Here is a 25,479-nt window from a genome sequence, read left to right on the forward strand (position 1 = left end):
AATGGTGGCCAGCAAAGGTTTCTGACATAAGCAGGACTGAATCTCGCCAACAGTGATGCAAGGTCTGAGCATTAACCCCCTTATTTTTATTCCTTTATTAATAAATATGATTTTAGCAGCTGTCACTATAAATGCAGCATTGTGATAAATTGGTCTGCAATAACTTGTTTTGTTTTTATAAAGAAAGTGAAGTCTCAGGCAGATGCAAACAGCATCCCAAACAAGCCACTATCTGAAAGAACTCAGGGATGCCATGAAAGTGAGATATTTCTGATTGTTGGTAGGCACCTGCTGTCTTTTACACATTTAAAAATAAATAAATAAATTATAGTTCACATGGGGCTTGATTTAACTATGACTTCCTTATTTACTCAATATATTGTCAAAGATATAAAAATAAGTTGGGCACTTTTACAATAAAACACAACATGGGGATAAACAATTTAATCTGGCAGTTATCAGTATGTCACAAGAACTGTGACACAAGAAAGATGTCACAAGAATGCCCACATTTCTATGTTTAAATTTTTATGGAAATTAAGATCACAACATTACTAACCAAACTGGTAAGAGAAATTCTGGCATAGTTTCAAAAATGAAACAAAACACGAGCAGCAATCCACTTTTTAACAGATTTCCTTTTTATTTAAGCAAGCAAACAAGCTTCAGAATCAGATGAACAAAAACTATTAAACAGATAACACAATTGTTTACATTCACAGATCTTTCTAGGGCAGAAGTTTCATTAGCTACCAGATCCATTTAAGTCAGCTTCTTTAAAAACAAAACCCATTGGCCTGTGTATTATTCCAGTTCCTAATATAAGTGTGACTGCTAGTCACATCAATGTTGTGCTAAATGAGTTCACCTCACAGATCTATGTTCTGCATAAAATCTCTTTTTGGTTATTCTTAAGAAGAGAAACAAGACACTTTCCATCTCAGTTTGTGTTCTCCTTCTCCTTCCCTTCATCAAGATTTCTGTACTAATCTTTCAATATAAGAGGAGCCTTCACTTGATCAGCCACTTCCTTCCCCATCAGTATTTCAACAATAGCCAGGCCAAACTCAAAGCTGGTGCCAGGACCACGGCTGGTGAGAAAGTTCCCGTCCTTTTCCACACGGCTTTCAGAGTACTTGTAGTGTTCTTAAAGAGGAAAACAGAACACAGAAAACGTTCAGGTTGATGCAGCTCATGCACAACTCCAGTAGCAATTTGGCAAATTCTTCCAGACCTGCTGTACTACTCAGTACTGTTAGCCCCAAGTGTTCAAAAATCATGAGTCGGGTCCATCAAAATCATGAGATTTTTTTAAAATACATTTTGTGTTCTCTCTAACTTCTGACTTTCAAATCTTTAAAGCTTTTCTTTATTATCATGAGGCTTAGGATTTTTTTTTTAAATAAAAGCTGAGAATCTCTCCCAATCACATGCTTATGGTCAGTGCTTTAAGAAAAAACCACAATAAAAACCTCACAGTAAACCCCTCTCCTTCTCCCCCAAGAGCTGACAACACTTGTACTGCTAATTAAGACAGTATGTGCTTCATTAATTAATGCCTGTGGCTTGCAAACCTATCAGCTTTTTGTGAAAGCTCTGACGTATTACACTATGCTTTTAGACAGTCTTGGAAATTCATCATATTACACAACAGAGTATGCTACAGTGATTTCCATTTAAATCTGCAATCCCTCACAAAGGTTCACGTATCCACTTCATACTGTCTGTGAAGGGAATGGCTTTGATGCTGCAAGGCAATGAGGTGAAAGGGATGTATATCTTGTGTTCAAAGTCCATATTGAATGTTGGCATAAAGCAGGTCATCTTTCCAGCATAAGCCATTATTCTTAAGACTTTAGGAATTAGTGGCCATTACTGGCTCCAGATGAAAATGTGCCACTAAACCTCACCTTGGAAACGAATCCCAGGTTGGAGAAGCCAGCAGCTAGTGCCAAATGGAAGACTATGACCTTACCCAGACCCCATTCTAGGAGGAGGAAGGGACATGGTTCAAATTGACCAGAACTGTAACTTATTGTACTTAGACAGGACACCAGGTAATATTTTAATCAGCGCTATAGTGATGTATGGATTTGCAATACTAGTCAATAAGGAAAATAAAACAAAAGTCTAATAAGTATTAGAGGGGTAGCCGTGTTAGTCTGGATCTGTAAAAAGTGACAAAGAGTCCTGTGGCACCCTGTAGACTAACAGACGTATTGGAGCATGAGCTTTCGTGGGTGAATACCCACTTCATCTGACGAAGTGGATATTCACCCACGAAAGCTCATGCTCCAATACGTCTGTTAGTCTATAAGGTGCCACAGGACTCTGTTGCTTTTTAAAGTCTTATAAGTTTATACTTACCCCAAACCAACATATACCCTGGTAACAAAAACCATCAACTCTGAGAAAGATTTAGTGTGCCTCTTAATTCTCAGAGTATGTCTAGAAATCACAGAATGCCTCTATAAACTCGCTGTTAGGAGATTTTCAAGCTCCCTCTGGGAGGGAAGTGGTAGATACCCTTCCCACCTCCATATTTCCCCTTTTCTGCTACACTCTCTTCCACTCCTTCCATTTAGTGGTGAGAAAGTGCAATGAGAAACGTGCATGACATGCTTTCCCCAAATACCAGCACTTTGCTACATGAGAAAAATATCACCCTTTGACAGCTAGGGTTTCTGGAAGGGTACCATTTCAGTTTGGTTGCTGGGTTTTTTTTTTTAGGTAAGAATTCAGAAACGGGAGAGCTGGCAGGCCTCAAGTAGGAGAGGAAAATGCTCCTAGAAGTGTTTTGTTGAGGTTCTCCTCCCCCAAGCCCTTCTTTCTGGACAGCGTTAATACTGAAGGGCATGGGTCTGTGGATCCATTTCCTCCACAGTATTCAGGACAGACAAACACTAAGTTTAACACCTCCATTTGCCTTTTAATAGTCATACCTACCTCCTTTCATCATTTTATCTTTGGCCAAAGGGTGTGTTGTAACTTTCCTCCCAAACCCTATCCCATGTGCCATCAGGGCAGTGGGACCTGCAAGTAATACAAAGTGAGCCTGTCACTAGTGTAAACTCATTTGGAGACAAGTACTTTTCAACAAACATTCAAAGAATGAGCCTCACAAAATCCCAGGAGAGGCCTAGCATGGATGCATACACAGTCTAGGCCCACATGAGAACTATAAAAGAGTAAATGCAAGGCCCCAACAGAGAGATACAGGTACATGGTGTCCTACATTTCCTTTAAACAAAATCAATCTGTCATGGGAGAGAACGTATATCAAAAACCAGAAAGTTATTTAGTTCTAAATCTTTGAATAAAAACTATTGTCTTGCAGATTAAGTGATCACTGTATTTGACTCATCTTCTACAACAAGTCAGTCATACTGCTAGGATATCTGCTTAACTTGGGAAAAAGAGGCAGAATGTGACACTGAAGAGAGAGCTGCTAATAAGAATTAATTACAAATATTCTGGGGAAAACCTCACAGTTGAGTCATCTGTGTGCCAAGTGCCCAAGGAAGGGTATTAACATACAATATCTTAGCCAAATCATGGGCTAGCAGCTGTAACTTTTTTATTTGTAATAACAGCATTTAGAAGAGGAGATAACACTTCCCATTTGAACTGAATTGAGGAAGGAATGTGGCAGAAAGTTATATAACAAATGACCTGGAAAAAACCATTATGGGAATTCCAGAAAATAATATTTGCCCAATTTACCAGTTTCTGTTTGTTGTTCAAGTTTGACTCATTCATGGGCCAGTTCCAGGAAAGAAACAACTTTTGTGTTATTCAGCTAGAAATTTGCTTTGCAAACAGTTATAATTAAATCAGTGACTCTTTTCAAGTGAACTTCCATTATTATGAAAGGTTTCCTTTACACAACTGTTGAAAATTCATATTGATTGTTTGTAGCAAAAGCAGGAGGATAAATAGAAAACTACTATCCCTCAAGTGTGAGGAAATTCAAAACTCTGCAGATCCCTGGGCTAAGGCATCAGATAAATCTAGTGATAGCAAATTAAATGACATTCTATACTTCCACAGCACTCAAAAGAACAAAGACATATCAGAAACAAAAGTGAAAGAGGCATTCCAAAAATGCATATGATTACACTAAATATGTACATTTTATACATGTCAGTGGGCAGAAGGAAATTACTTATCAAAGCCTTCTCCTGACCACCACTTCAGTTAGAGTCCAGCTAGTAGAGCTGGCACTTGCTTATCTTACTTTTCATACCCCAGACACCTCAAAGCACTTTATAAAGCAATGAATAAGATACCTGGTCATGCAATCTGTCTAGGCAGCCATGCCAGGCCAGAATAATTCTCATTACCACTGCCATGTGGATGAGGAATGGTGAACCTGTAATCTTATATTTACAATTTTTCTTCCAAAACTAAAGGGCAACAGAGGGCCACATTATTTTGTCTAAGAAATTTCTATTGACTGTGTACTGCAAGCAAACAGCTCCTAGCAGAGAGACTCCTAGCATAAGCACATATTTTATAGAACACCCTAATATATTGCCAGCAACTTACCAAATTCACGGTCCATTTTGGTCAATTTCATGGTCATAGGATTTTTAAAAATCCTAAATTTCACAATTTCAGATATTTAAATCTGAAAGTTCATGGTTCAGAAAAGGTTCAGAAAAGGGCAACTAAAATGATTAGGGGTTTGGAGAGGGTCCCATACGAGGAAAAATTAAAGCGGCTAGGACTCTTCAGCTTGGAAAAGAGGAGACTAAGGGCGGGGATATGATAGAGGTATATAAAATCATGAGTGATGTGGAGAAAGTGGATAAGGAAAAGTTATTTACTTATTCCCATAATACAAGAGCTAGGGGTCACCAAATGAAATGAATAGGCAGCAGGTTTAAAACAAATAAAAGGAAATTCTTCTTCACGCAGCGCACAGTGAACTTGTGGAACTCCTTACCTGAGGAGGTTGTGAAGGCTAGGACTATAACAATGTTTAAAAGGGACCTGGATAAATTCATGGTGGCTAAGTCCATAAATGGCTATTAGCCAGGATAGGTAAAGAATGGTGTCCCTAGCCTCTGTTCGGCAGAGGATGGAGATGGATGGCAGGAGAGAGATCACTCAATCGTTGCCTGTTAGGTTCACTCCCTCTGGGGCACCTGGCATTGGCCACTGTCGGTAGACAGATACTGGGCTAGATGGACCTTTGGTCTGACCCGGTACGGCCATTCTTATGTTGTAACTGTAGAGGTCCCAAAAAGGTCCCAACACCCAAAATGGTGTTGTGGGGAGGTTATAAGGTTATTGTAGGGGGTGTCATGGTATTGCCACCTTTACTTCTGTGCTGCTGCTGGTGGCAGTGCTTTCTTGAGAGCTTGGCAGCTGGAGAGCAGCTAGCAGCAGCGCAGAAGTAAGAATGGCATGGTATGGTATTGCCACCCTTACTTCTGTGCTTCTGCTGGCACGGCACAGCCTTCAGAGCTGGGTGCCTGGCCAATAGCTGCTGCTCTCTGACCACCCAATTCTGAAGGCAGTGCAAGAGTAAGGTTGACAATACAATGACCCCCCTACAATAACCTTGCGACCCCCCCGTGACCCACTTTTGGGTTGGGACCCCCAGTTTGAGAAACACTGGTTTCCCCCATGAAATCTGTATAGTATAGGGTAAAAAGTACACAAAAGACCAAAGACCAGATTTCATGGCTGTGATGTGTTTTTCATGGCCGTGAATTTGGTAGGACCCTATATATTGCATTTCACTTTGTATTTTACAGCAGCTAACCCCACACCAGTAACGTTGACAAGAGGCGGCAACAGGAGTGTTGGCAACTTGTAGTTAAGCTTCACGCTGTTTTACAGAGCGCCTCACATTAGATTATAGCTCTTCTCCCCCCTCCATTTGAATTTTATGCATGTTACATTTACTGTTGCTACTGAGCTACTGAGACACAACAGCACTGAAAAAGTGTTTGCTAAAGGAGGCAGCTGCCCAGACAGTCCTTGAAAGCAGCCACGTAGGTGTCAATACAAGATAGTTCATTACTGTACCTGCACAAATAGCAGCAATTAGGCCTTTTCTGTTCTCCTGGTCCACTAAAATGTCTTTCACTGCAGGAGACTGCACAAAGACATAACGTAACATTAAGTAATTATTTAAAAACAAAAAGACCCACCCACAAATCATGCTGCACTATCTGTAATAAATACAGAAAATAGTTAATTATGTAGAGAAAGTAGATCAGGAATTTTTGTTTTAGTGTCATGAGACAAGGAACAGTCAATCAAAAGGTGAAAAATTCAAAACCAATAGAAGGAAATACTTTTTCCCCACAACATGTGATTGAACTTTTGCCACAGGAAGTAGCTGAAGCCAAGAACTCAAAATGATTCAAAATGAGACTGGATATTAAGAATATCCAGAGTTATCAACATAAGTAACATTTTGGAAGTTATATTAAACTTCATGCTTCAGGGCTTAAGCCAATTGTTAACTATGAGAGACAGCGAGATCAATTTGCTAGGTTAAATTATTCCACATCTACTTAAATCACTTGACAACCCTAATAAAAAACCCTCATTAAAAAATTAATTGCTATTAATTGTACTGTTAAACAACAATAGAATACCATTTAAATATTTTTGGGTGTTTTCTACATTTTCAAATATATTGATTTCAATTACAACACAGAACACAGAGTACAGGGCTCACTTTATATTTATTTTTATTACAGATATTTGTGCTGTAAAAACACAAAAAAAATAGTATTTTTCAATTCACCTCATACAAGTACTGTAGTGCAATCTCTTTATCATGAAAGTTGAATGTACAAATGTAGAATTATGTACAAAAAATAACTGCATTCAAAAATAAAACAATGCAGAACTTTAGAGCCTACAAGTGCACTCAGTTCTACTTCTTGTTCAGCCAATCACTCAGACAAACAATAATGCTGCCCGCTTCTAGTTTACAATGTCACCTGAAAGTGAGAACAGGCATTCACATGGCACTGTTGTAGCCAGTGTTGCAAGATAGTTACATGCCAGATGCACTAAAGATTCATATGTCCCTTCATGCTTCAACCACCATTCCAGAGGACGTGTCCATGCTGATGATGGGTTCTGCTCGATAACGATCCAAAGCAGTGCAGATTGACACATGTTCACTTCCATCATCTGAGTCAGATGCAAGTATTTGTAATAAAAAATAATAGAAAGTGAGCACTGTACACTTTGTATTCTGTGTTGTAATTGAAATCAATATATTTGGAAATGTAGAAAAACATCCAACATATTTCAATTGGTATTCTATTATTTAACAGTGCAATTAAAACTATGATTAATCACAATTTATTTATTTATTTTTTAAAGTTAAATCACGCAAGTTAACTGTGATTAATCGACAGACCTAGTTTTTATACCTTCCACTAAAGGAGATGCTACTGGCCACTGCTAGACAGGATACTGGACTAGATGAACCTTAAATTGGATCCAGTATGGCAATTCCTAATTTCTTATGGCATCAAAATACTTTATATCCTGTTCAATAATCATTTACAACATGTTGCATCTCCATACTACAAATGTATACAACAGAGTACTTCCCCATTTTTACACAGGATAACTCCGGTTAAGACTGCAGCTGCACTGCTTACCGTGTTTTTGTTTGTTTGTTTGAAATGTTGGACTGAATTTGCTGCAGTAGCAGGAGAATATAAGCAACACTTATAGATATATGGGCAGGCCTTTGAATTATCTTCAGGTTTTATGATTTTACCTCTGACAAATTTTGAGCTCCTAGGTTACCACCTGGCAGGACCACCACATCATAAGGCCCCTAAATAAAGAAAGAAATGCTTACTTAGCAGAATTCTACAGGAGAAGAGCATGCAAGTTCACACAGGAGTTTGTCTTTATGACTGTTAAAATGTACTAAAATGAGAAGCAGAGGAATTCTAACTTTTCTGCTTCTGAAAGGCTCTTTACGCAAAAGGAAGTCTGATGAGCGACCAAAATATTTCACCTAATGGAGCTACTAGAAAAACACTGTTTCGTTTTCCATACACCAGGCCAAGAACTGCTGGAGAAACTTATTTTGAAGCAAACTTTGCCTACACAAGTAAGTATTTGTGGATGGGGGAGTTTAAGTGCTCCAGAGTGTGACTGACAGCTCTGCAATGTGATGATAGGTGCTATGCTGCAAAGCTCCCTAAGCAGCACTTCCTTCCTGAACAGAAACTTTCTGTTGTTCCAAATTATGCTATTTTGTCGGAGAGTCTGGGTAACATGTACAGTAATTTCAGAGTTAAACATTTTACCAAGTCAAATACCTGGACAGAATGTTAAAAATTGTGCAAAACTAAGATACTGTGTTGGAGGACAACACTAGAAGGGAGAGAATTAAATTGTGTGTTCCTGGGTTCGTGCAATGCTGCTGCAATCAGTCAAACTGGGCGTTACTAATAACCTTCCAACTCCACTGTGAACCTGTGAAGAAGGTCCTGTAAAGCATTATGCTAAGTCAGTATGACAAACCTCTTTTCTGGCATCTTCTAGACTGGCATCAGGACAAATGAAGACATCTCGGCTACACTGCACTGGATCTTTTCCTGTTAAACCTGCAATAGTCACCTTGATCTGACAGAAAAACAGACACCATTACAACAGGAAAATATACTCCTTTAAGGGGATGCAGATGACAATTCTGAAGTTGTATGCAGGTGAATTTTGTTTAAAAGATTATTTAAACCAAGAAATAGTAGAAGCTGTAGAGAATCAGACTAAAACCAAAAGTTTCCCACCTCAAAAGTAAAATTAAATGAGAAGTACCTGCAGTAAGATTAGTTATTTGAATCTGGAAGGTCTAACAGATGTATCACATAATCCAGCATTCCACAAATTTCTAGATTAAAGTAATGTCAGATTAAGGAGGCTGCTAAATGATCCATTATCTCTTTGGTCCTGGTGCACAGGACACTCTCTAAATCTGTTTATTCAGCTCCAGACTCCTTACTCTCAGCTACTTGGTCACAGTTCCATAGACGTGCACAGAACTCTGTAGGTATAAAATAAGGAAAGATCTGTGCCCAAGGAGCACCAGGACAACGGAGTGAACAAATTAATGGGATGAAAAAGAAGGGGAAAGGTAGAATTTTATTTTGGCTGTTTCATGTGCACAGATTTGGGGTTCTGGTCATTAAAAACTGAAAAGTGAGAATTTAAATCTTATTTATCACTCTTGCACCTGATCAAGATCTGATTATTGCCTATACGTGCAGGTGCACAGGTGATAAATCGGGAGCACTCTATGGGTGGTAAGTGACAGACTGCTAGATGAAAGCAGAGCTTCAAGGAGAGATCTGAGTGAGATGATCAAGGTCATTAGCTTGATATGAACAAAGGGGTCTAGTCATCCCCCCCAAAAAAGAAAACTCTCTCCACTAACACAGGAGTTGCACATATTTTGAGGGGATGATAGACACCTAAATACCTGCCCTAGTCACTGCTAGGTTCACAACTTAAATGTCTTTACATTGTTTGGAACACATTCATTTTAATATGGCTAAATGTAAATGAATATATCTAGGAACAAAGAATGTGGCCATACTTACACAATGGGAGACTCCAACCTGGGAAGCAGTGACTCTGAAAAAGATATTGGGGCTGTAGTGGATAATCCCACCCAGTGCAACACTGTGCTCAAAAGGGTTAATGCAATCTTTGGATGCATAAACAGGGGAATCTTGAGCAAGAGTAGAGAGGTTATTTTACATATGTATTTGGCACTGCTGTGACTATTGCTAGAATACTGTGTCCAGTTCTAGTGTCCACAATTCAAGAGAATGTTGATAAATTGGAGAGGGCCAGAGTAGACCCACAAGAACAATTAAAGGATTAGAAAAGATGCTTTATAGCGATAAATAGATTGAGCTACTTGAATCTATCTTAACAAAGAGAAGGTTAAGGTGTGACTTGATTGCAATCTGTAAGTACCTACTTGGGGAAAAATATCTGATAATGGACTCCTCAATCTATCAGAAAAAGATGTAACACAATCCAATATCTGGAAGGTGGAGCTAGCCAGATTCAGATTGATATAAATTTATGCCTTACTTCCAATGAGAGTAATTCACCACAACCCTTGGTAAATTGTTCCAATGGTTGAATCTCCATCACTGACAATTTCTAAATCAAGACTGGATGCTTCTTCTAAAAGGTACATTTTATGGCCTATTGAATCTATGAATTCATATTCTGCAGCAATGAGTACTTGTGGATGAGTGAGCATTTGTCTTTCATGCCACAAATAAAAGGGCCCAGGTGCATGTTCATCCAGGAGGCCATTGAATAAAACAATCTCTTCATCACTGAGGATTGATTTAAGGTGAGAATACTTTTGGTTTCAACAAATGGTCATAAAAAGTTCTAGTGGTTTTCATACTCACTCCAGCCCTTCTCATAACATCAGTGGGGATAACCGTTTCCATCTCCTCTGCTCCTTTAGCCAGAATCACTAAGGCTCTTTTTGAGGCCATGTTTTAACAGCTTTAAGGTGTACTTCTGATTTTCACTGGGCCCCACCGCTGCACTGAAGCTTCCAGAGTCCAAAAAGCAAATAGTCTGCTCAAGGAACAAAGAGAGCCTGTTAGAGGGCAAATCCCCTAGACCAGAGGTTCTCAACCTTTTTTTTTCTGAGCCCCCCCCGCACGCATAACATGCTATAAAAACTCCACAGCACACCTACGCCACAATAACTGGTTTTCTGCATGTAAAAGCCAGGGCCAGTGTTAGGGGGTAACAAGCAGGGCAACTGCCTGGGCCCCATGCCACAGGGCCCCCCACAAAGCTACACTGTTCAGGCTTCAGCTCCCACTCTGGGTGGTGGGGATCAGCCCCCTGGGCTTCAGCCCCTTGCAGTGGGGCTTTGGCTTTCTCCCCTGGGTCCCAGCGAGTCTAATGCTGGCCCTGCTTGGAGGGCCCCTTGAAGCTTGCTCGAGGCCCTCTAGGGGGTCCCGGATCCCTGGTTGAGAACCACTGCCCTAGACTTCATCATGAGGTGGTGATTGAGTTTTGTAAGAAGCCATTATTTCTACTATACTGCATAAGAAATTTATGAAGGATCTAGATCATTTTGTTTCAAACAGATTATTTACAATAAAAGCCTCTTCTTAGAGAGGCAATTCTTGTGCCTTATTCAAATGTTGCCCAATAGCAAAATGCACCACAGAATAATACTGTTTTGCACTTCTGTACCATGTTTAATTGAAAGGATCTCAAAACAGTCACAATTCTGTGAATTATGCCACCATTATTTTACACAGAGAAACTACAGCACAGAAGGGTTAAACAACTTGTCCAACAGGATACAGTGCATCAGTCCAGAGTTGGGAAGAGAAGCCTGGTCTAATCAAGAATGTTACATAATATATATTTGCCAGTGTTAATGCTTAAAGTGAACATCAGATTTGCTTTCAGAGTGCACACCCACAGAGATGGGGAGAGAGATTATTGACTTCCACCTGAGGTCTTGTTTACAACTCTTATTAGAAGGGTTTAACTACATTTTAAACCCATATTTGGTATTTAGTTTCTGGACAGCATGATGCAGGAGGAGTTTCCTGTGATTTGTAATGATTCTACCCATGTCTTCACATGTCTGATTAATATGTTTTCTGGTATTTCCCAATCTCTGTGGGGAGGAGGGTGGGGAAACTGCCCTGAAGTGACTGAACAGAACAAAGGAAGATTCTTTTAAGAAGTTAAGCTCCAAAATAGATATTTAAGACTAAATGGGCAGCCAGATTTTCAAGAGAATCTAAATGAAGAATATTAAGTGGCACATAAACTACATATTAAATTCATGTTTATGGGACAAATCTTTTGTTAAACACAACTTTCTGATGACCCAAAAGTCACTTGTAAGATGGCAACATTGATGACCACTGGGAATGGAGGCATTTCACAATTCACCCACTCTGTTTAGTAGGGATTTTTTTCCAGTAAGGGGGTTTCCACCCAAAAATGTACATATAGTCTGGGCATTCTTTATAAGAAAAAAGTGTTACCCACAGTCACCTAGACAAATCTGGAGGCTAGGGGAATAGGATTTGTTAAATGTAATTTTATTGTACTCTGCTTTGCTTGGTTTCTTCAGCAGTAGCAGCAATTAGTGAGCAACAAGCCATTTTCTGTACACATTCACAAAAGACGTGGCCAAAGAATTGTCTCTTTCTCTACTCTGGACTTAACTACCATTACCTCTTTCCACAGGAGCCTATAAAAATACTTTTAAAAATACACACTGAATACTTCTGCTACAGAATTCACTATCACAAGATACCACTGAGGCCAACAGTTTAGTATAATATTTTTTAGATTAGTTTATATGCTTAAGAATGGTCAAAAAGACAGAATATGAGGGATATAAAACCTTCCTGTTTCAGGGCATAAACCAGCCACCAGTTAATGGGATTCAGAAAAAGCTTCCCCTATAGGCAGATTTAGGGAATAACTGCACCTTCCTCTGAAGTACAGTATGTGGTATCCAGCCCATCAAGAGACATGATACTAAATTACAGTAAATGGACCTCTGGTCTAATCTAGTATAGTAACTCCTAATTTGTTACGGAGTTTTATTTTCTGCCAATTAAGTACCAAATCCACTGAGCAAGTAAACTGACTCATGTAGTCATAGCAAGAACTTCCAGGCACTGTGTCACTAATCACTAAGGAGTGCTAAAATAAAAGAGTTGATACTTTTCTTCAAAAGAGCCATAAGAATCTGCAAAACTCATTTTCATGAGAAATTGGCTAATAACAAATAGGTTGAAGAGTTGTCAAGAATGGTTCATGTATATATACACACACGACAAATATAGAAGCTGTACACATTTTGTTTGTATTCCTCCTGTCATTTATAAATTTCTTATCTTCAGAGACTGCACATTCTTTGGAGTAACCTCTATGTCCTCCTCTGAGGGCATTTGTGTACAGTGCCTAGCACATTGTGGGTGCTACCAGAATAAAAATAATTATTATTCATGGAGATTGCAGAGCCAAGTTACTCAGAACAAGTCCTTGATTTAGCAGGATGAGTATGCACGGCAAATAAATCTATTATCCTGCTCCCTCTGTAGTCTCATGGTGCCAATTTTGAGCAGGCACATCCTACTATTCCAGTGGCAGCCAGTAAATTAAGATCATCCTCCTTATATGGGTACATGCACATTTCTGGGACCAATGACTGCTGACTGGTGCAATTAGGAAAGGCAGCCCCTGGAAAGCTGGGAACAAGATGGTGTCCTTTTAAGACACGAACCCAAATGCAGATGGGAAAAATACTGTACGTGAGCCAGAAAATAAATACATTTTAGTGGCTTATGAACTCAGCCAAACTAGACAGAATATCTATGTCTCAACAGCTATTTTTAAACGTAGGGGATGAGGCATCTGAATGCACAAGATTAAGTTTCAGAATGTATAAACAAAAAACAGGAAGAGGAATAGCACAACATTATACTGCAGAGTGATCAAGACCACAGTGCCAGCAAGAAGAGATAGTAAAGGGAGTTGTAGCCACAGGCGTGCGGGTGAAACTACAGAGGGTCAGACCCTGAACCTACACGGTCTCAGGCGGGCAAGGGGGCCGTTTGTAGCCAGCCCACACCCGCACGGACCCCCGACACACGCACCTGCTGGTTCAGGCTCCGGGGCCCTTAGCAGCCGGGATTCCGGCTCATCCCCTGGCGTCCCACGGGCTCCGCGCCGCCTGCCTCACTCCCGGCCTGCAGCGGCGCGGGGACGCTCCCTGCGGCAATAACGCGCAGCGTCGTGGGAAAGGAAACCAAGGGAAAGCTCCGGCCCGGCCTGGGAGCGCGCAACCCCCAGGCAGCTCGGGCGGGCGGAACCCGCTTCCCTCCGGAGGGGCCTTTTATTGGCCGCAGGAGGCGCGCTGCTCTCGCAGGGTTGCAGGCTGACGCTTGCCAGTGCACACGCCCCAGACCGTCCTCTGACAGACGCGTTTGATAATTTAGCCTTTTGCTTTAAAATAGTACAATATAGATAATTTCTGCTCGAAGTTCTCTGTCCTCCCTCCAGGATAAATGGAACAGTCCTACACCACCCCCTAAAGGACATGCTCTTCTTGTTAACCCATTTCTTGCCAAAAACACAGCAGAAAGGAAAGTAAGTAATAAGGAAACCTGACTTTTAAGTACTAAACGTTTCCAAATCACCCATATTTCCATGTACAAGAATCAAAACGAGTGCCTGAATATAAGCAGAAGATTACACCTAGGGATGAAACGCTGCGAGGAGGAGAAAGGACAAATTAAGACACATTTGGCACAAGGAATGAAAATGTTTCACCCCTTTGCTCAGAAGTGAGGAGGCATTTTACTAATGCTTATATCAGTCATAATTATATCAGGGTTTGAAAATCCTCTTTCCCTAATGACGATAACATTTATTTTATTTACTAAAATGTAAAGGTACCTATGAACAGACAGCACAGCACAATAAAATAAATGCAAAGAATAAAGAACTTACCAGGCTAAATATTAACTATGACTATTATTATTATATTTCATGTATATGTAGACAGAAATTAGGGGAAATGAGAAACAACATATAGTATTTTCTCTTTTTAACTTAATATGCTTGTCAACATACAGCTAACCTTTATCAGAGAATGTGCCAAAAAGACAAACCCCCCAGCAATCAAGCCAATCACACAAAATAACTCCTTTCCCAGTTAGAACTAAAAATGAGAGACCCAATGAGACAGTAAACACAAGGTGCACAAAGAACAACCAAGGATAAGCCTATATAAATAAATAGAACTGTATCTGACAATGCCTACCTTTCCTACTATGAACTCCCTCAGGGAATTGATGGGTGGAATCCCCTGGGAGAATAACATGATGGGGAAAGGAGCCCAGGAGAACTGACTGTATTTTAAAGAATCCTTATTGAGGTTGCAGGAACAAACCATCCCGATATGTAGAAAGAATAGTAAATTTGGCAGGCGACCAGCTTGGCTTAACAGTAAAATCCTTGCTGATCTTAAACACAAAAAAGAAGCTTACAAGAAGAGGAAGATTGGACAAATGACCAGGGAGGAGTATAAAAATATTGCTCAGGCATGCAGGAGTGAAATCAGGAAGGCCAAATCACACTTGGAGTTGCAGCTAGCAAGGGATGTTACAAGTAACAAGTCAAGAAGGGTTTCTTCAGGTATGTTAGCAACAAGAAGAAAGTCAAGGAAAGTTTGGGGCCCTTAGTGAATGAGGGAGGCAACCTGGTGACAGAGGATGTGGGAAAAGCTAATGTACTCAATGCTTTTGTTGCCTCTGTCTTCACGAACAAGGTCAGCTTCCAGACTACTGCACTGGGCAGCACAGCATGGGGAGGAGGTGACCAGCCCTCTGTGGAGAAAGAAGTGGTTTAGGACTATTTAGAAAAGCTGGACGAGCACAAGTCCATGGGGCCGGATGTGCTGCATCCGAGGGTGCTAAAGGAGTTGGCGGATGTGATTGTAGAGCCATTGGTCATTATCTTTGAAAACTCATGGCAATTGGGGGAGGTACCAGATGACTGGAAAAAGGCTAATGTAGTGCCCATCTTTAAAAAAGGGAAGGAGAAGGATCCGGGGAACTACAGGCCAGCCAGCCTCACCTCAGTCCCTGGAAAAATCATGGAGCAGGTCCTCGAGGAATCTGAAGCACTTAGAGGAGAGGAAAGTGATCAGGAACAGTCAGCATGGATTCACCAAGGGCAAGTCATGCCTGACTAACCTAATTGCCTTCTATGATGAGATAACTGGCTCTGTGGATGAGCGGAAAGAAGTGGATATGTTATTCCTTGACTTTAGCAAACCTTTTGATACGGTCTTCCACAGTATTCTTTCCAGCAAGTTAAAGAAGTATGGGCTGGATGAATGAACTATAAAGTGGATAGAAAGCTGGCTAGATCACCGGGCTCAATGGGTAGTGATCAATGGCTCCATGTCTAGTTGGCTGCTGGTATCAAGCAGAGTGCCCCAAGGGTTGGTCCTGGGGCTGGTATTGTTCAATATCTTTATTAATGATCTGGAGGATGGCATGGACTGCAGTCTCAGCAAGTTTGCAGATGACACTAAACTGGGAGGAGTGGTAGATACGCTGAAGGGTAGGGATAGGATACAGAGGGACCTAGATAAATTAGAGGATTGGGCCAAAAGAAAGTGTGCCATAACAAGGGCGAGTGAGTGAAGCACTTGCCTTGGGTGCGCAAAGCAGAGGGGCGCAGGGACCTGCTGCTGAATTGCCACCAAAGAATGAATGAAGCAGCGGCAGCAATTCGGCGGCAGGTCCTTCCCTCCGACTCAGGGACCCGCCACCGAATTGCCGCCAAAGAGCCTGGAGTCGGCCCTTGCCTTGGGCACAAAAATTCCTTGTTACGGCTCTGAAAAGTAATCTCATGAGGTTCAACAAGGAAAAGTGCAGAGTCCTGCACTTAGGATGGAAGAATCCCATGCACTGCTACAGACTAGGGACTGAATGGCTAGGAAGCAGTTCTGCAGAAAAGGACCTAGGAGTTACAGTGGACGAGAAACTGGATATGTGTCAACAGTGTGCCCTTGTTGCCAAGAAGGCTAATGGCATTTTGGGCTGTATAAGTAGAGGCATTGCCAGCAGATCGAGGGATGTGATCATTCCCCTCTATTCGACATTGGTGAGGCCTCATCTGGAGTTCTGTGACCAGTTTCGGGCCCCATACTACAAGAAGGATGTGGAAAAATTGGAAAGAGTCCAATGGAGGGCAACAAAAATGATTAGGGGGCTGGAGCACATGACTTATGAAGAGAGGCTGAGGGAACTGGGATTGTTTAGTCTGCAGAAGAGAAGAATGTGGGGGGATTTGATAGCTGCTTTCAACTACCTGAAAGGGGGTTCCAAAGAGGATGGATCTAGACTGTTCTCAGTGGTAGCAGATGACAGAACAAGGAATCATGGTCTCAAGTTGCAGTGGGGGAAGTTTAGGTTGGATATTAAGTAAAACTTTTTCGCTAGGAGGGTGGTGAAGCACTGGAATGGGTTACCTAGGGAGGTGGTGGAATCTCCTTCCTAAGAGGTTTCTAAGGTCAGGCTTGACAAAGCCCTGGCTGAGATGATTTAGTTGGGAATTGGCCCTGCTTTGAGCAGGGGATTGGACTAGATGACCTCTTGAGGTCCCTTCCAACCCTGATATTTTATGATTCTATGAACTGTATCTGGTATATAAATATTGATTTTAATATTTCATAGTTATGCTTTGTGACTGATGTATTTCTAATAGGCTTCCTGAAAAGGGGCTATTTCTAGCTGCATGATAATGAAACAGTCTCCAAAAGTTGTGGAAGGCCTTCAGAGAGACTGAGACATTACATAAAACTCCTAAAACACTAAGCTCCTCAAACCCGTATCAAAAGTGTTCCATGAAAACGGTGAAAACCTTGTATTAAATGCATACCAGCATCCATGCCAACATTAAAAGAAGAAAAGAAATAAGAATTTAACATAAACTGGTATAAGGGGGAGAAATGTTACTGGATGCTGTTAGGCGATTACCCTGGTAAAGGAGGGTGGTACCTGTCCAAGCCATGCCTGGCTCTAACCAGCACTATTTGGATTGCCAACCAGGCCCGAGCGTCGATGATGGGCGCACATAAGGGTGAAATCCTGATTTATTGCTCCACACACTGGGCTTTAGTGTCACTTTCCACAGGCAGCCAACTCCTGGGCACCGAAGCCTCCAGCCAAGAGCGCTGCATCCGCGAGAGGTGCAAGCCCCGGCACCGGCAGTGCTGCCGGGGGGGGCCCTGCACAGATGGCGAGGCAGGAAGCGGGGGGGCGCCCCTAACCTGGGCCTCACACTCAGCTGGCGCGGGGGGGGGGCAGACTGAGGGGCCTTTGAGACGCCTCAGGTGGACGCCTGAGCCCGGGCACCACGCGTGACGCGGTGCTGCAGGCTCGTGACCTTTACGGATGCGAGCGATAACGGCGGGCTCCTGTGAGGGAAGGTCGTGACCTTTAGCCGGGGAGGGGGCGCTGACAAGACGCGCTTCGAGCCTCTCTCGCGTCTGAGGGGGGCGTCGGTGACGTCACGCGCGGCGGGAGTCACGCCACCTCCGCAGCAGCAGCCCCGCCCCCCTGCTGATGGTCAGCGCTGAGTCAGGGCGGGCTCTGCAAAGGCGGGCTGGGGGCTGCTCGGCCCCGCCCACGGCCCAGTGAACCAATGGGGGCTGCAGTAGGCGGGCCGCCTGGCGAGGGGATGCCGCGAGCTACCAGAGAGCGGCTCCACCCCTCCCGCTGGGGGTGAGCGCGCGGCCCTAATCCCGCCCCCGGGGCCCTCCGGATCCATAGAGGGCCGGTCCGAACAGCCCCCGAGTTGGCATCAATAGCGTACTATACGCCCCCAATCCATAGGGGACCAGTACACACCGCCCCCGAGTTGGCATCATTATGGGTCAGCACTACCCCTGCCCCCAATCCATAAAGGATCGGTATGCACTGCCCCCAAGTTGGCATCAATGAGCACCAACCGCTCCAAGATCCATAGGGGATCAGTCCACAGTTCCCACCAGTTGGCATCAGTATCAGCACTACCCCCCAATCCATAGGGAATCAGTATGTACTGCCCCCAAGTTGGCATAATTATCAGTCAACACCACCACCCCAATCCACAGGGGATCGGTATGCACAGCCCTGGAGTTGGCATCAATAGGCTCGGTATTAACCCTTCCCTCCACACACACTCCAGTAAGGGATTAATAGGGGACAGAACTAATCTCCCCACAGGGGAATTAATATAGGGGCAGTGCCAATCCTCCCTTCCAGATAAGGTATCAATATAGCATTATCCACCCCCCTCCAGGATGCTAATGTTTCTTCTGTTCTGAAGCAGACTTTCTCCTCTCTTCAGTTAAAGTATTTCTGTAAGCATTCCATTATTACCCTGTGGATTCCCTTTCATCTTCCAATTGATCAATAGTCTGAAAACCATTAATTGAGCTCAGAATAAGAGTTGAAAACAAACATGATGGATCCAAATTTTTGTGTGTGTAATCAGGTGCTTGTTTTATGAGAGAGAAGACTTGCTAAATAAACTTTTTTACTTTAGCTCAGGAATTCTAAGGAGCATCCCCTTTCTCAGTTCCTTAAAAGAAGAGTGAACTTGCTAAAAAGCTTCCTAGAAAATCAATGACTTGAAAAATATCAAGTTAGTTAATATTTATACAGCACTTTAAAGTTTTCCTTTCAGTTGGCTAACGCTTAGGATTGTCAAGATATAGGACCAAGTTCTGCACAGACTTACACCACATTGATTGAGGCAAGATAAGTGAGAGATCTTTTATTGGACCAACCCCATTGAAAATAAGGGCAGAATTTAACTTAAAGAGCACTATGTAATTGGAAAGTATTATTGCTCAGAATAAATTCTGACATAGAGCACTAGTAAGTGTAAATTATGATTAGTATTCATATTAAGCTACACAAAATCTGTAAATCTAAACATGATGAATAGTTTTCTGTAATAACTATCTTTAGTTAATATGTAAATATAATTAATACAATTAATCTTATTAGATTTTCTTTTGCTGTCACAGTGCACGTAAGTCTGCCATACTGCTGCCTTGCATAGAAAAATGTGCTAAATCTAGTGATGGGAAGTCAGCTGCTTCACTTCTGCATGAAGGGTCACATTGCAGCCCACAAAATGTCATTCAGAAATTGAGATCAGTGGTAGTTAAATTTAACATAGTTCTGACGTATTCACTTTTTTTTCATTTGAGGACAGATTAGAATTCATGGTGATAATTTTAATGTTATGGGGGTTGTTAGCAACCTATGCAGTGATTAACACTCCCACAGCTGAATTTCTGTGATGCAGTTCATGGGATTTCCCAGTCTGCACAATCTGCTAAACACTCATAGCGAAACAATCCATGTATTAACTATAAGCGATGTGTAGCGTATCGTACCTTGTTCTTCCCTGGAAGCTACTTTATTTTGGCAGTACCCTATATATAATACTGATAGGCAGGTTATACATGCATGTGGTTACTAAAAATGTGTATTTTCAAAGCCACCTAATGAATTTGGATGCCCAATTACTATTAATGGGAACTGATTGTCCAAATGCCTTGAGTCTTTGAAAAATCTCAGGCATAAAGTTTACTAATGTTATACTTTTGTACCTGATTTGTCACTGTAAATGACATAATAAGAAGGGCATTTGCAAACAGGTTCAAATTACAGAAAATATTTTAAAATTAAGCTTGGATAAAGGTCCTTCACATCCTTAGCACAATAGCATGCTTCACTGGACAGAGGAATGATTGACATTTCACGATCAAAAGTATCATACACTTGGATAATTTAATTAAGAAAGAATAGCTAATTCTTTTTGGATCACATCAGGTAGTGCCTGGAAATGAATAATAATAAAAAAGTCCCCCATTATATTTATATTGATATTTAAGAGCATGTAAAGTACAGAGAATATGAAGCAACAGAAATCCATTGTGAAAATTAGAAAAACCCCGTTTGACTTTATCACAAAATCAAGAGATGGAAGGTGACTTTATACCATGAAACACTTCAACATCATTAAAGTGCTATGTAATCTATGATCATTTATTACTTCTTCCTATTTCCTGCAAATATTTCGAGGAGGGGTATACTTCTGGTTAAGATACCGAGTTGATACTCGAGAGATGGATTCTATTCTTGGCTGTTCTACAGCTATAATTTGCTATTTAATTTTGGGCAAACCACATAAACCTGGATTCAGCAAAGCACTTATCCTTAACTGTAACCAGGGGTGGCTCCAGGCACCAGTGCAGCAAGTGCATGCCTGGGGCGGCAAGCCGTGGGGGGTGGCGTGCCAGTTGTTCTGAGGGCGGCCGTCAGGCTGCCTTCAGCAGCATGCCTGCGGGAGGTTCAGCAGTAATTCAGCGGCGGGTACACCGAAGGCGCAGGCTGGCGGACCTCCCACAGGCATGCTGCCGAATCCACTTTACCAGCAGACCTCCCGCAGGCATGCCACTGAAAGCTACCTGATTGCCATACTTGGGGCGGCAAAATACATAGAGCCACCCCTGACTATAACTATGGGATTTAAGGATGTGCTTAAGGACTCCTTTCTGGTTAACAGGTGACTTCTAAGCAGGGGCGGCTCCAGGCACCAGCGCTCCAAGCGCGTGCCTGGGGCGGCAAGCCATGGGGGGCGCTCTGCCGGTCGCCGCTAGGGCGGCAGGCAGGGTGCCTTCGGTGGCTTGCCTGCGGAGGGTCCACTGGTCCCGCGGCTTCGGTGGACCTCCTGTGCTTGGAGCGGCAAATTGTCTAGAGCCGCCCCTGCTTCTAAGTGCTCTAAAATCCACATTTTCCTCAGATATCCTTAAAAAGTTGCTGTGACTCCTGTGGGGTATGGGGTAAGGTTAGTATAAAAACATAAGAATGGCCATACTGGGTCAAACCAATGGTCCATCTAGCCCAGTATCCTGTCTTCTAAAAGTGGCCAGTGCTACATGCTTCAGAGGGAGTGAACAGAACAGTACACTTTATTGAGAGAGCCAAACTCTGTCGTTCAGTCACAATTACTAGCACTCAGAGGTTTAGGGACACCCAGAGCTTGGGGTTTCATTCCTGACCATTTTAGCTAATAGCCATTGATGGACCTATCCTCCATGAACTTATCTAATTCACTTTTAAATACTGTTATAGTCTTGGCCTTCACAACACCCTTTGGTGAGGAATTCCACGGGTTGACTATGTGTTGTATGAAGAAATGCTTCTTTGTTTTAAAACTGCTGCCTATTCATTTAATTGGATGACCCCTGGTTTTCATGTTATGTGAAGGGGTAAATAACACTTCCTTGTTCACTTTCTCCACACCATTCATGATTTTATAGACCTTTATCATATTGCTCCCCCCATCATCTCTCTTCTAAAATAAAAATTCCCAGTCTTATTAATCTCTCCTCATATGAAAGCTGTTCCATACCCCTAATAATTTCTGTTGCCCTTCTCTGTAATTTTCTCATTCTAGGACATCTTTTTTGAGATGGGATGACCAAAACCAGGGCTGGCCTTAGGAAAAATGGTGCCCTGGGCGAATTTGTATTTTGGCACCCTTTTTTTGAGTTTGCGAACTGCAGTGTGGGGTCCAGGGTGTGAGGACCAGCTCCTGGCCCCGGAGCCAGACAGGCTGCACAGTGAGGTGTTTCTGAGCCTGGAGACTCCTCTGGTCATACATCCCCAAACACCAAGCAGGACAGCAGGTGTGCAGCCACTACCTATGCCCACAAGAAGGGGCAAGCCCTGCTGGCTGTACATTCCCACCAGGCTGGCAGCTCCAAGTGGCATTACCCACCCCCAGCCCAGCTGGCCAAGGGCTCCAGCCCTTGGCTCGCCTGCTCTCACCCTCCACTCTGGCAGCCCAGGCCCAACAGCTTACTGCACTCACATGGCACCTCCCTGACCATGGCACCCACCTGAAAGGCCATCCCTGACCAGAACTGCATGCAGTATTTAAGTCATGGGCATACCATGGATTGATATAGTGACATTATGATATTTTCTATCTTATTATCTGTTCCTTTCCTAATGGTTCCTAACATTGTTAGCTTTTTTGACTGCCGCTGCACATTGAGCGGATGTTTTCAGAGAACTATCCATAATGACTCCAAGATCTCTTTATTGAGCAAAAACAACAAGGAGTCTGGTGGCACCTTAAAGACTAACGGATTATTTATTGAGCAGTAACAGCTAATTTAGGCCCCATCATTTTGTATGTTTAGTTGCGATTATGTTTTCCAATGTGCATTACTTTGCGTTTATCAACGATGAATTTCATTGGCCCATTCTTGACCAGTCATCCACTTTTGGGAGATCCCTTTGTAACTCTTGCCAGTCATCTTTAGACTGAACAATCTGTTCAACCTCGTATTTAGCTGTTACACTCTAAGTACCTATCCCAAACCTGAGGCTGAGCTCTGGGTAGCTCAAAAGCTTGTCTCTTTCACCAACAGAAGTTGGTCCAATAAAAAGATATTACCTCCCCCACCTTGTCTCTTAACTATTTTGAGTAATTTTGTATTGTCTGCTAACTTTGTCACCTCACTATTTACCCCTTTTCGAGATCATTTTTGAATATGTTGAACAGCACTGGTCCCAGTACAAATCTTTGGAGACCCTGCTATTTACCTCTCTCCATTCTGAAAACTGACTGTTAATTCATACCGTTTGTTTCCTATCTTTTAACCAGTTACTGGTCCATGAAAGGAGCTTCTCTCTTATCCCATGACTGCATAATCTGCTTAAGAGCATTTGGTGAGGGACCTTGTCAAAGGCTTTCCCGAAAGTCCAAGTATACTATATCCAATGGATCATCCTTGTCCACATTATCCCTTTACAAAAATCATTTTGGCTTTTCCCCAACATAGTGATCCAAATTTGGGATTGGGGGCTCTTGTCAGAGGAAGTGGGAGGGCAGAAGTGGGACACTGGGAGGAGTGGACATGAAGGTGAGTGGCAGGAAGAGAAGAAGGGTTTGGGGCAAAGGGTGCCTCACATTCTCGGTTCCCGTATGTGGGCTGGGATCTTGGGGAACCTTGCCACCATGCAACAGTAAGTATCTGGGGGGCTCTGTCCCACTCAAGGTCAGAGCCCCTTTCCCTAGTCCCTCATGTGATAATCAGGAGCTGGGGGCCCTTTTTGCTCTAAAGGGCTCTGAGCCCCTCTCCCTGTCCCCTTATGTGAGCTGGTATCTGGGGAAGCTCTGCCTCCTGGTAAGAACAGGCATGCTGGGAGCATGCACCAAGAACACATTGCTGAGACGGGGGTGAGTAGTTGAGAATGGGCATGCTTGATGCATTCACAGGTTCTCAAGCACTGGCATGGGGGAGCAGATATGAGAACACCACTGAGATAAGTGGAACAGCTCACATTTTTCAGAGCTATTGTTTCGGGCTGCATTTATCTACCTGGAACATTCTCATTCAGCTGAGAACATCACATTGAGATGAATGAGCAACTTCACATCTCTATGAGCTTCCTATGCTGCAGATGGCTATGTAGAGCCTTTTCATCTCTCTGTACCTCAGTTTTTCCATCTGTACAATGGGGATAATGATGTTTCCCTCCTTGGTAAAATGCTTTGAGACCTATTGATGAAAAGAGCTATGAAAGAGCTAGGTATTACTACTACTACTGTTACCTGGCCACAGTAGTGTCTGAACTGCACACGTACATAATTACAACTGCCTAAATGACCACTAACTCCTACCAATGTTTCTCTTTCTGTTAAAAAACAAACAAACAAGCACTAGAAACTCATTGACAAAAAATGTAACTAATGCTGAGTTAAAGTTGCCTGATGGTATCTCATGCCCTTCCAGATTGTAGAGTTCTGCTGAACTCTATCTTAAGGTTTTGAAAACCTGACAATACAAAGTTTAACATCCATGCAGCTTTAACTGCCATCTCTGAGCGATGTTATGCGATATTGATAATACACATACTCACAGGGTTGCCTGTACATTGTACAGGAGCTATCTACACCTGCCCTACCCTCAAACACTTAACCTACTCCATTGAAATGTCACCACATCTGGTGCATTTTACAACACTTTCACCCTTACCTACAATACCAGCTAACACTATATTCACTTACCCTTCATTAAAATCACAGACCACACTCATCTCTCATCCTACTGCTGACAGTTCCCTGGCACAGAGACCCCTGTGCCCTTCTACTAACAACCTACACAACACAGTTGAAGTAAAGCATACTGAGTCTCTCAAGGTACACATGTACTTCTTTCCATTGATCACACAGACATGGATCAGGAAAGGGGCTCAAACACACACCCTCCCAGATCACTTCATATAACATTCACAACTAATCCTTCCACTAGTCAATACAACTATACCTACTATAGCAAATGCAGCTGTCATGTACACAGATGATTTCCAGGAGCTATCGCCAGCTCCAGGGAGGCAGAGATAAGGTTAGTGGGCACATACCTTCACTCTGCATTTCCTTGTTGTCAGAAGTTTTGAGTTTTGCTGAACTTGATGTTGTAGAAGGCATACGATACCACCAGGCACCCTTAAAGCTGAGTTAATGAATGTTTACATCAATGAATTATTGAATATGTATTTAGGAACCTATCTTTAGGAACAGATTTTAAAAAATATTGGCTGATATATGTAAATGCATCTGGGCAAGTACTTCAGAGTGTGGCAAGGTTGTAGCTTTTAGTTAACCCAGGATACCTCCTGTTCTCACGTTTAGGGAAGCTTCCTAGGGGCCCAGCATATGGGAGGGCCAGTTTGTCAACAGCAGAGATTACAAAACAAAATAAAAAAGACCCAGTACCTAGCACAATGAGGACTTGGTCTACAACTGGGACTCCCAGGTGCTCTGATACTACAAATAATGGTGAGGTGAGGTGTGGTGAGCTGA

General features: G+C 42.4%; 1 protein-coding gene across 3 annotated transcripts; it reads right to left on the bottom strand.

The window, feature by feature from the left end:
* Positions 1 to 620: 620 nt before the first annotated feature.
* Positions 621 to 25,140, bottom strand: PARK7 (Parkinsonism associated deglycase). Of its 3 annotated transcripts, none has more exons than XM_044995983.1 (7): positions 25,038 to 25,140; positions 10,434 to 10,608; positions 8,524 to 8,625; positions 7,766 to 7,825; positions 6,040 to 6,109; positions 2,947 to 3,033; positions 621 to 1,146 (listed from the first exon to the last, which is right to left on the bottom strand). In XM_044995983.1, the coding sequence occupies exons 2-7, from the start codon at positions 10,521 to 10,523 to the stop codon at positions 986 to 988; spliced, it is 570 nt and encodes a 189-aa protein (XP_044851918.1). In that variant the 5' UTR covers positions 10,524 to 10,608; positions 25,038 to 25,140; the 3' UTR covers positions 621 to 985. The 3 variants fall into 3 exon arrangements, with proteins under 3 accessions (XP_044851918.1, XP_044851917.1, XP_044851916.1); XM_044995982.1 differs by lacking the exon at positions 25,038 to 25,140 and adding an exon at positions 17,598 to 17,807; XM_044995981.1 differs by lacking the exon at positions 25,038 to 25,140 and adding an exon at positions 13,680 to 13,888.
* Positions 25,141 to 25,479: the final 339 nt, after the last annotated feature.

This window comes from Mauremys mutica, chromosome 21 (assembly GCF_020497125.1).
Source record: "Mauremys mutica isolate MM-2020 ecotype Southern chromosome 21, ASM2049712v1, whole genome shotgun sequence".
Classification (NCBI taxonomy): domain Eukaryota; kingdom Metazoa; phylum Chordata; order Testudines; family Geoemydidae; genus Mauremys; species Mauremys mutica.

What these genes read in the sequence shown, in the direction of transcription:
- PARK7 (XM_044995983.1), bottom strand. Translation starts at nt 10,523, where the DNA reads ATGGCCTCAAAAAGAGCCTTAGTGATTCTGGCTAAAGGAGCAGAGGAG. An exon ending in TAGAAGATGCCAGAAAAGAG is followed by an intron (nt 7,826 to 8,523) that starts GTTTGTCATACT and finishes TTCTTTATTTAG; the next exon opens with GGGCCTTATGATGTGGTGGT. An exon ending in GAGCTCAAAATTTGTCAGAG is followed by an intron (nt 6,110 to 7,765) that starts GTAAAATCATAA and finishes GTCTTTGTGCAG; the next exon opens with TCTCCTGCAGTGAAAGACAT.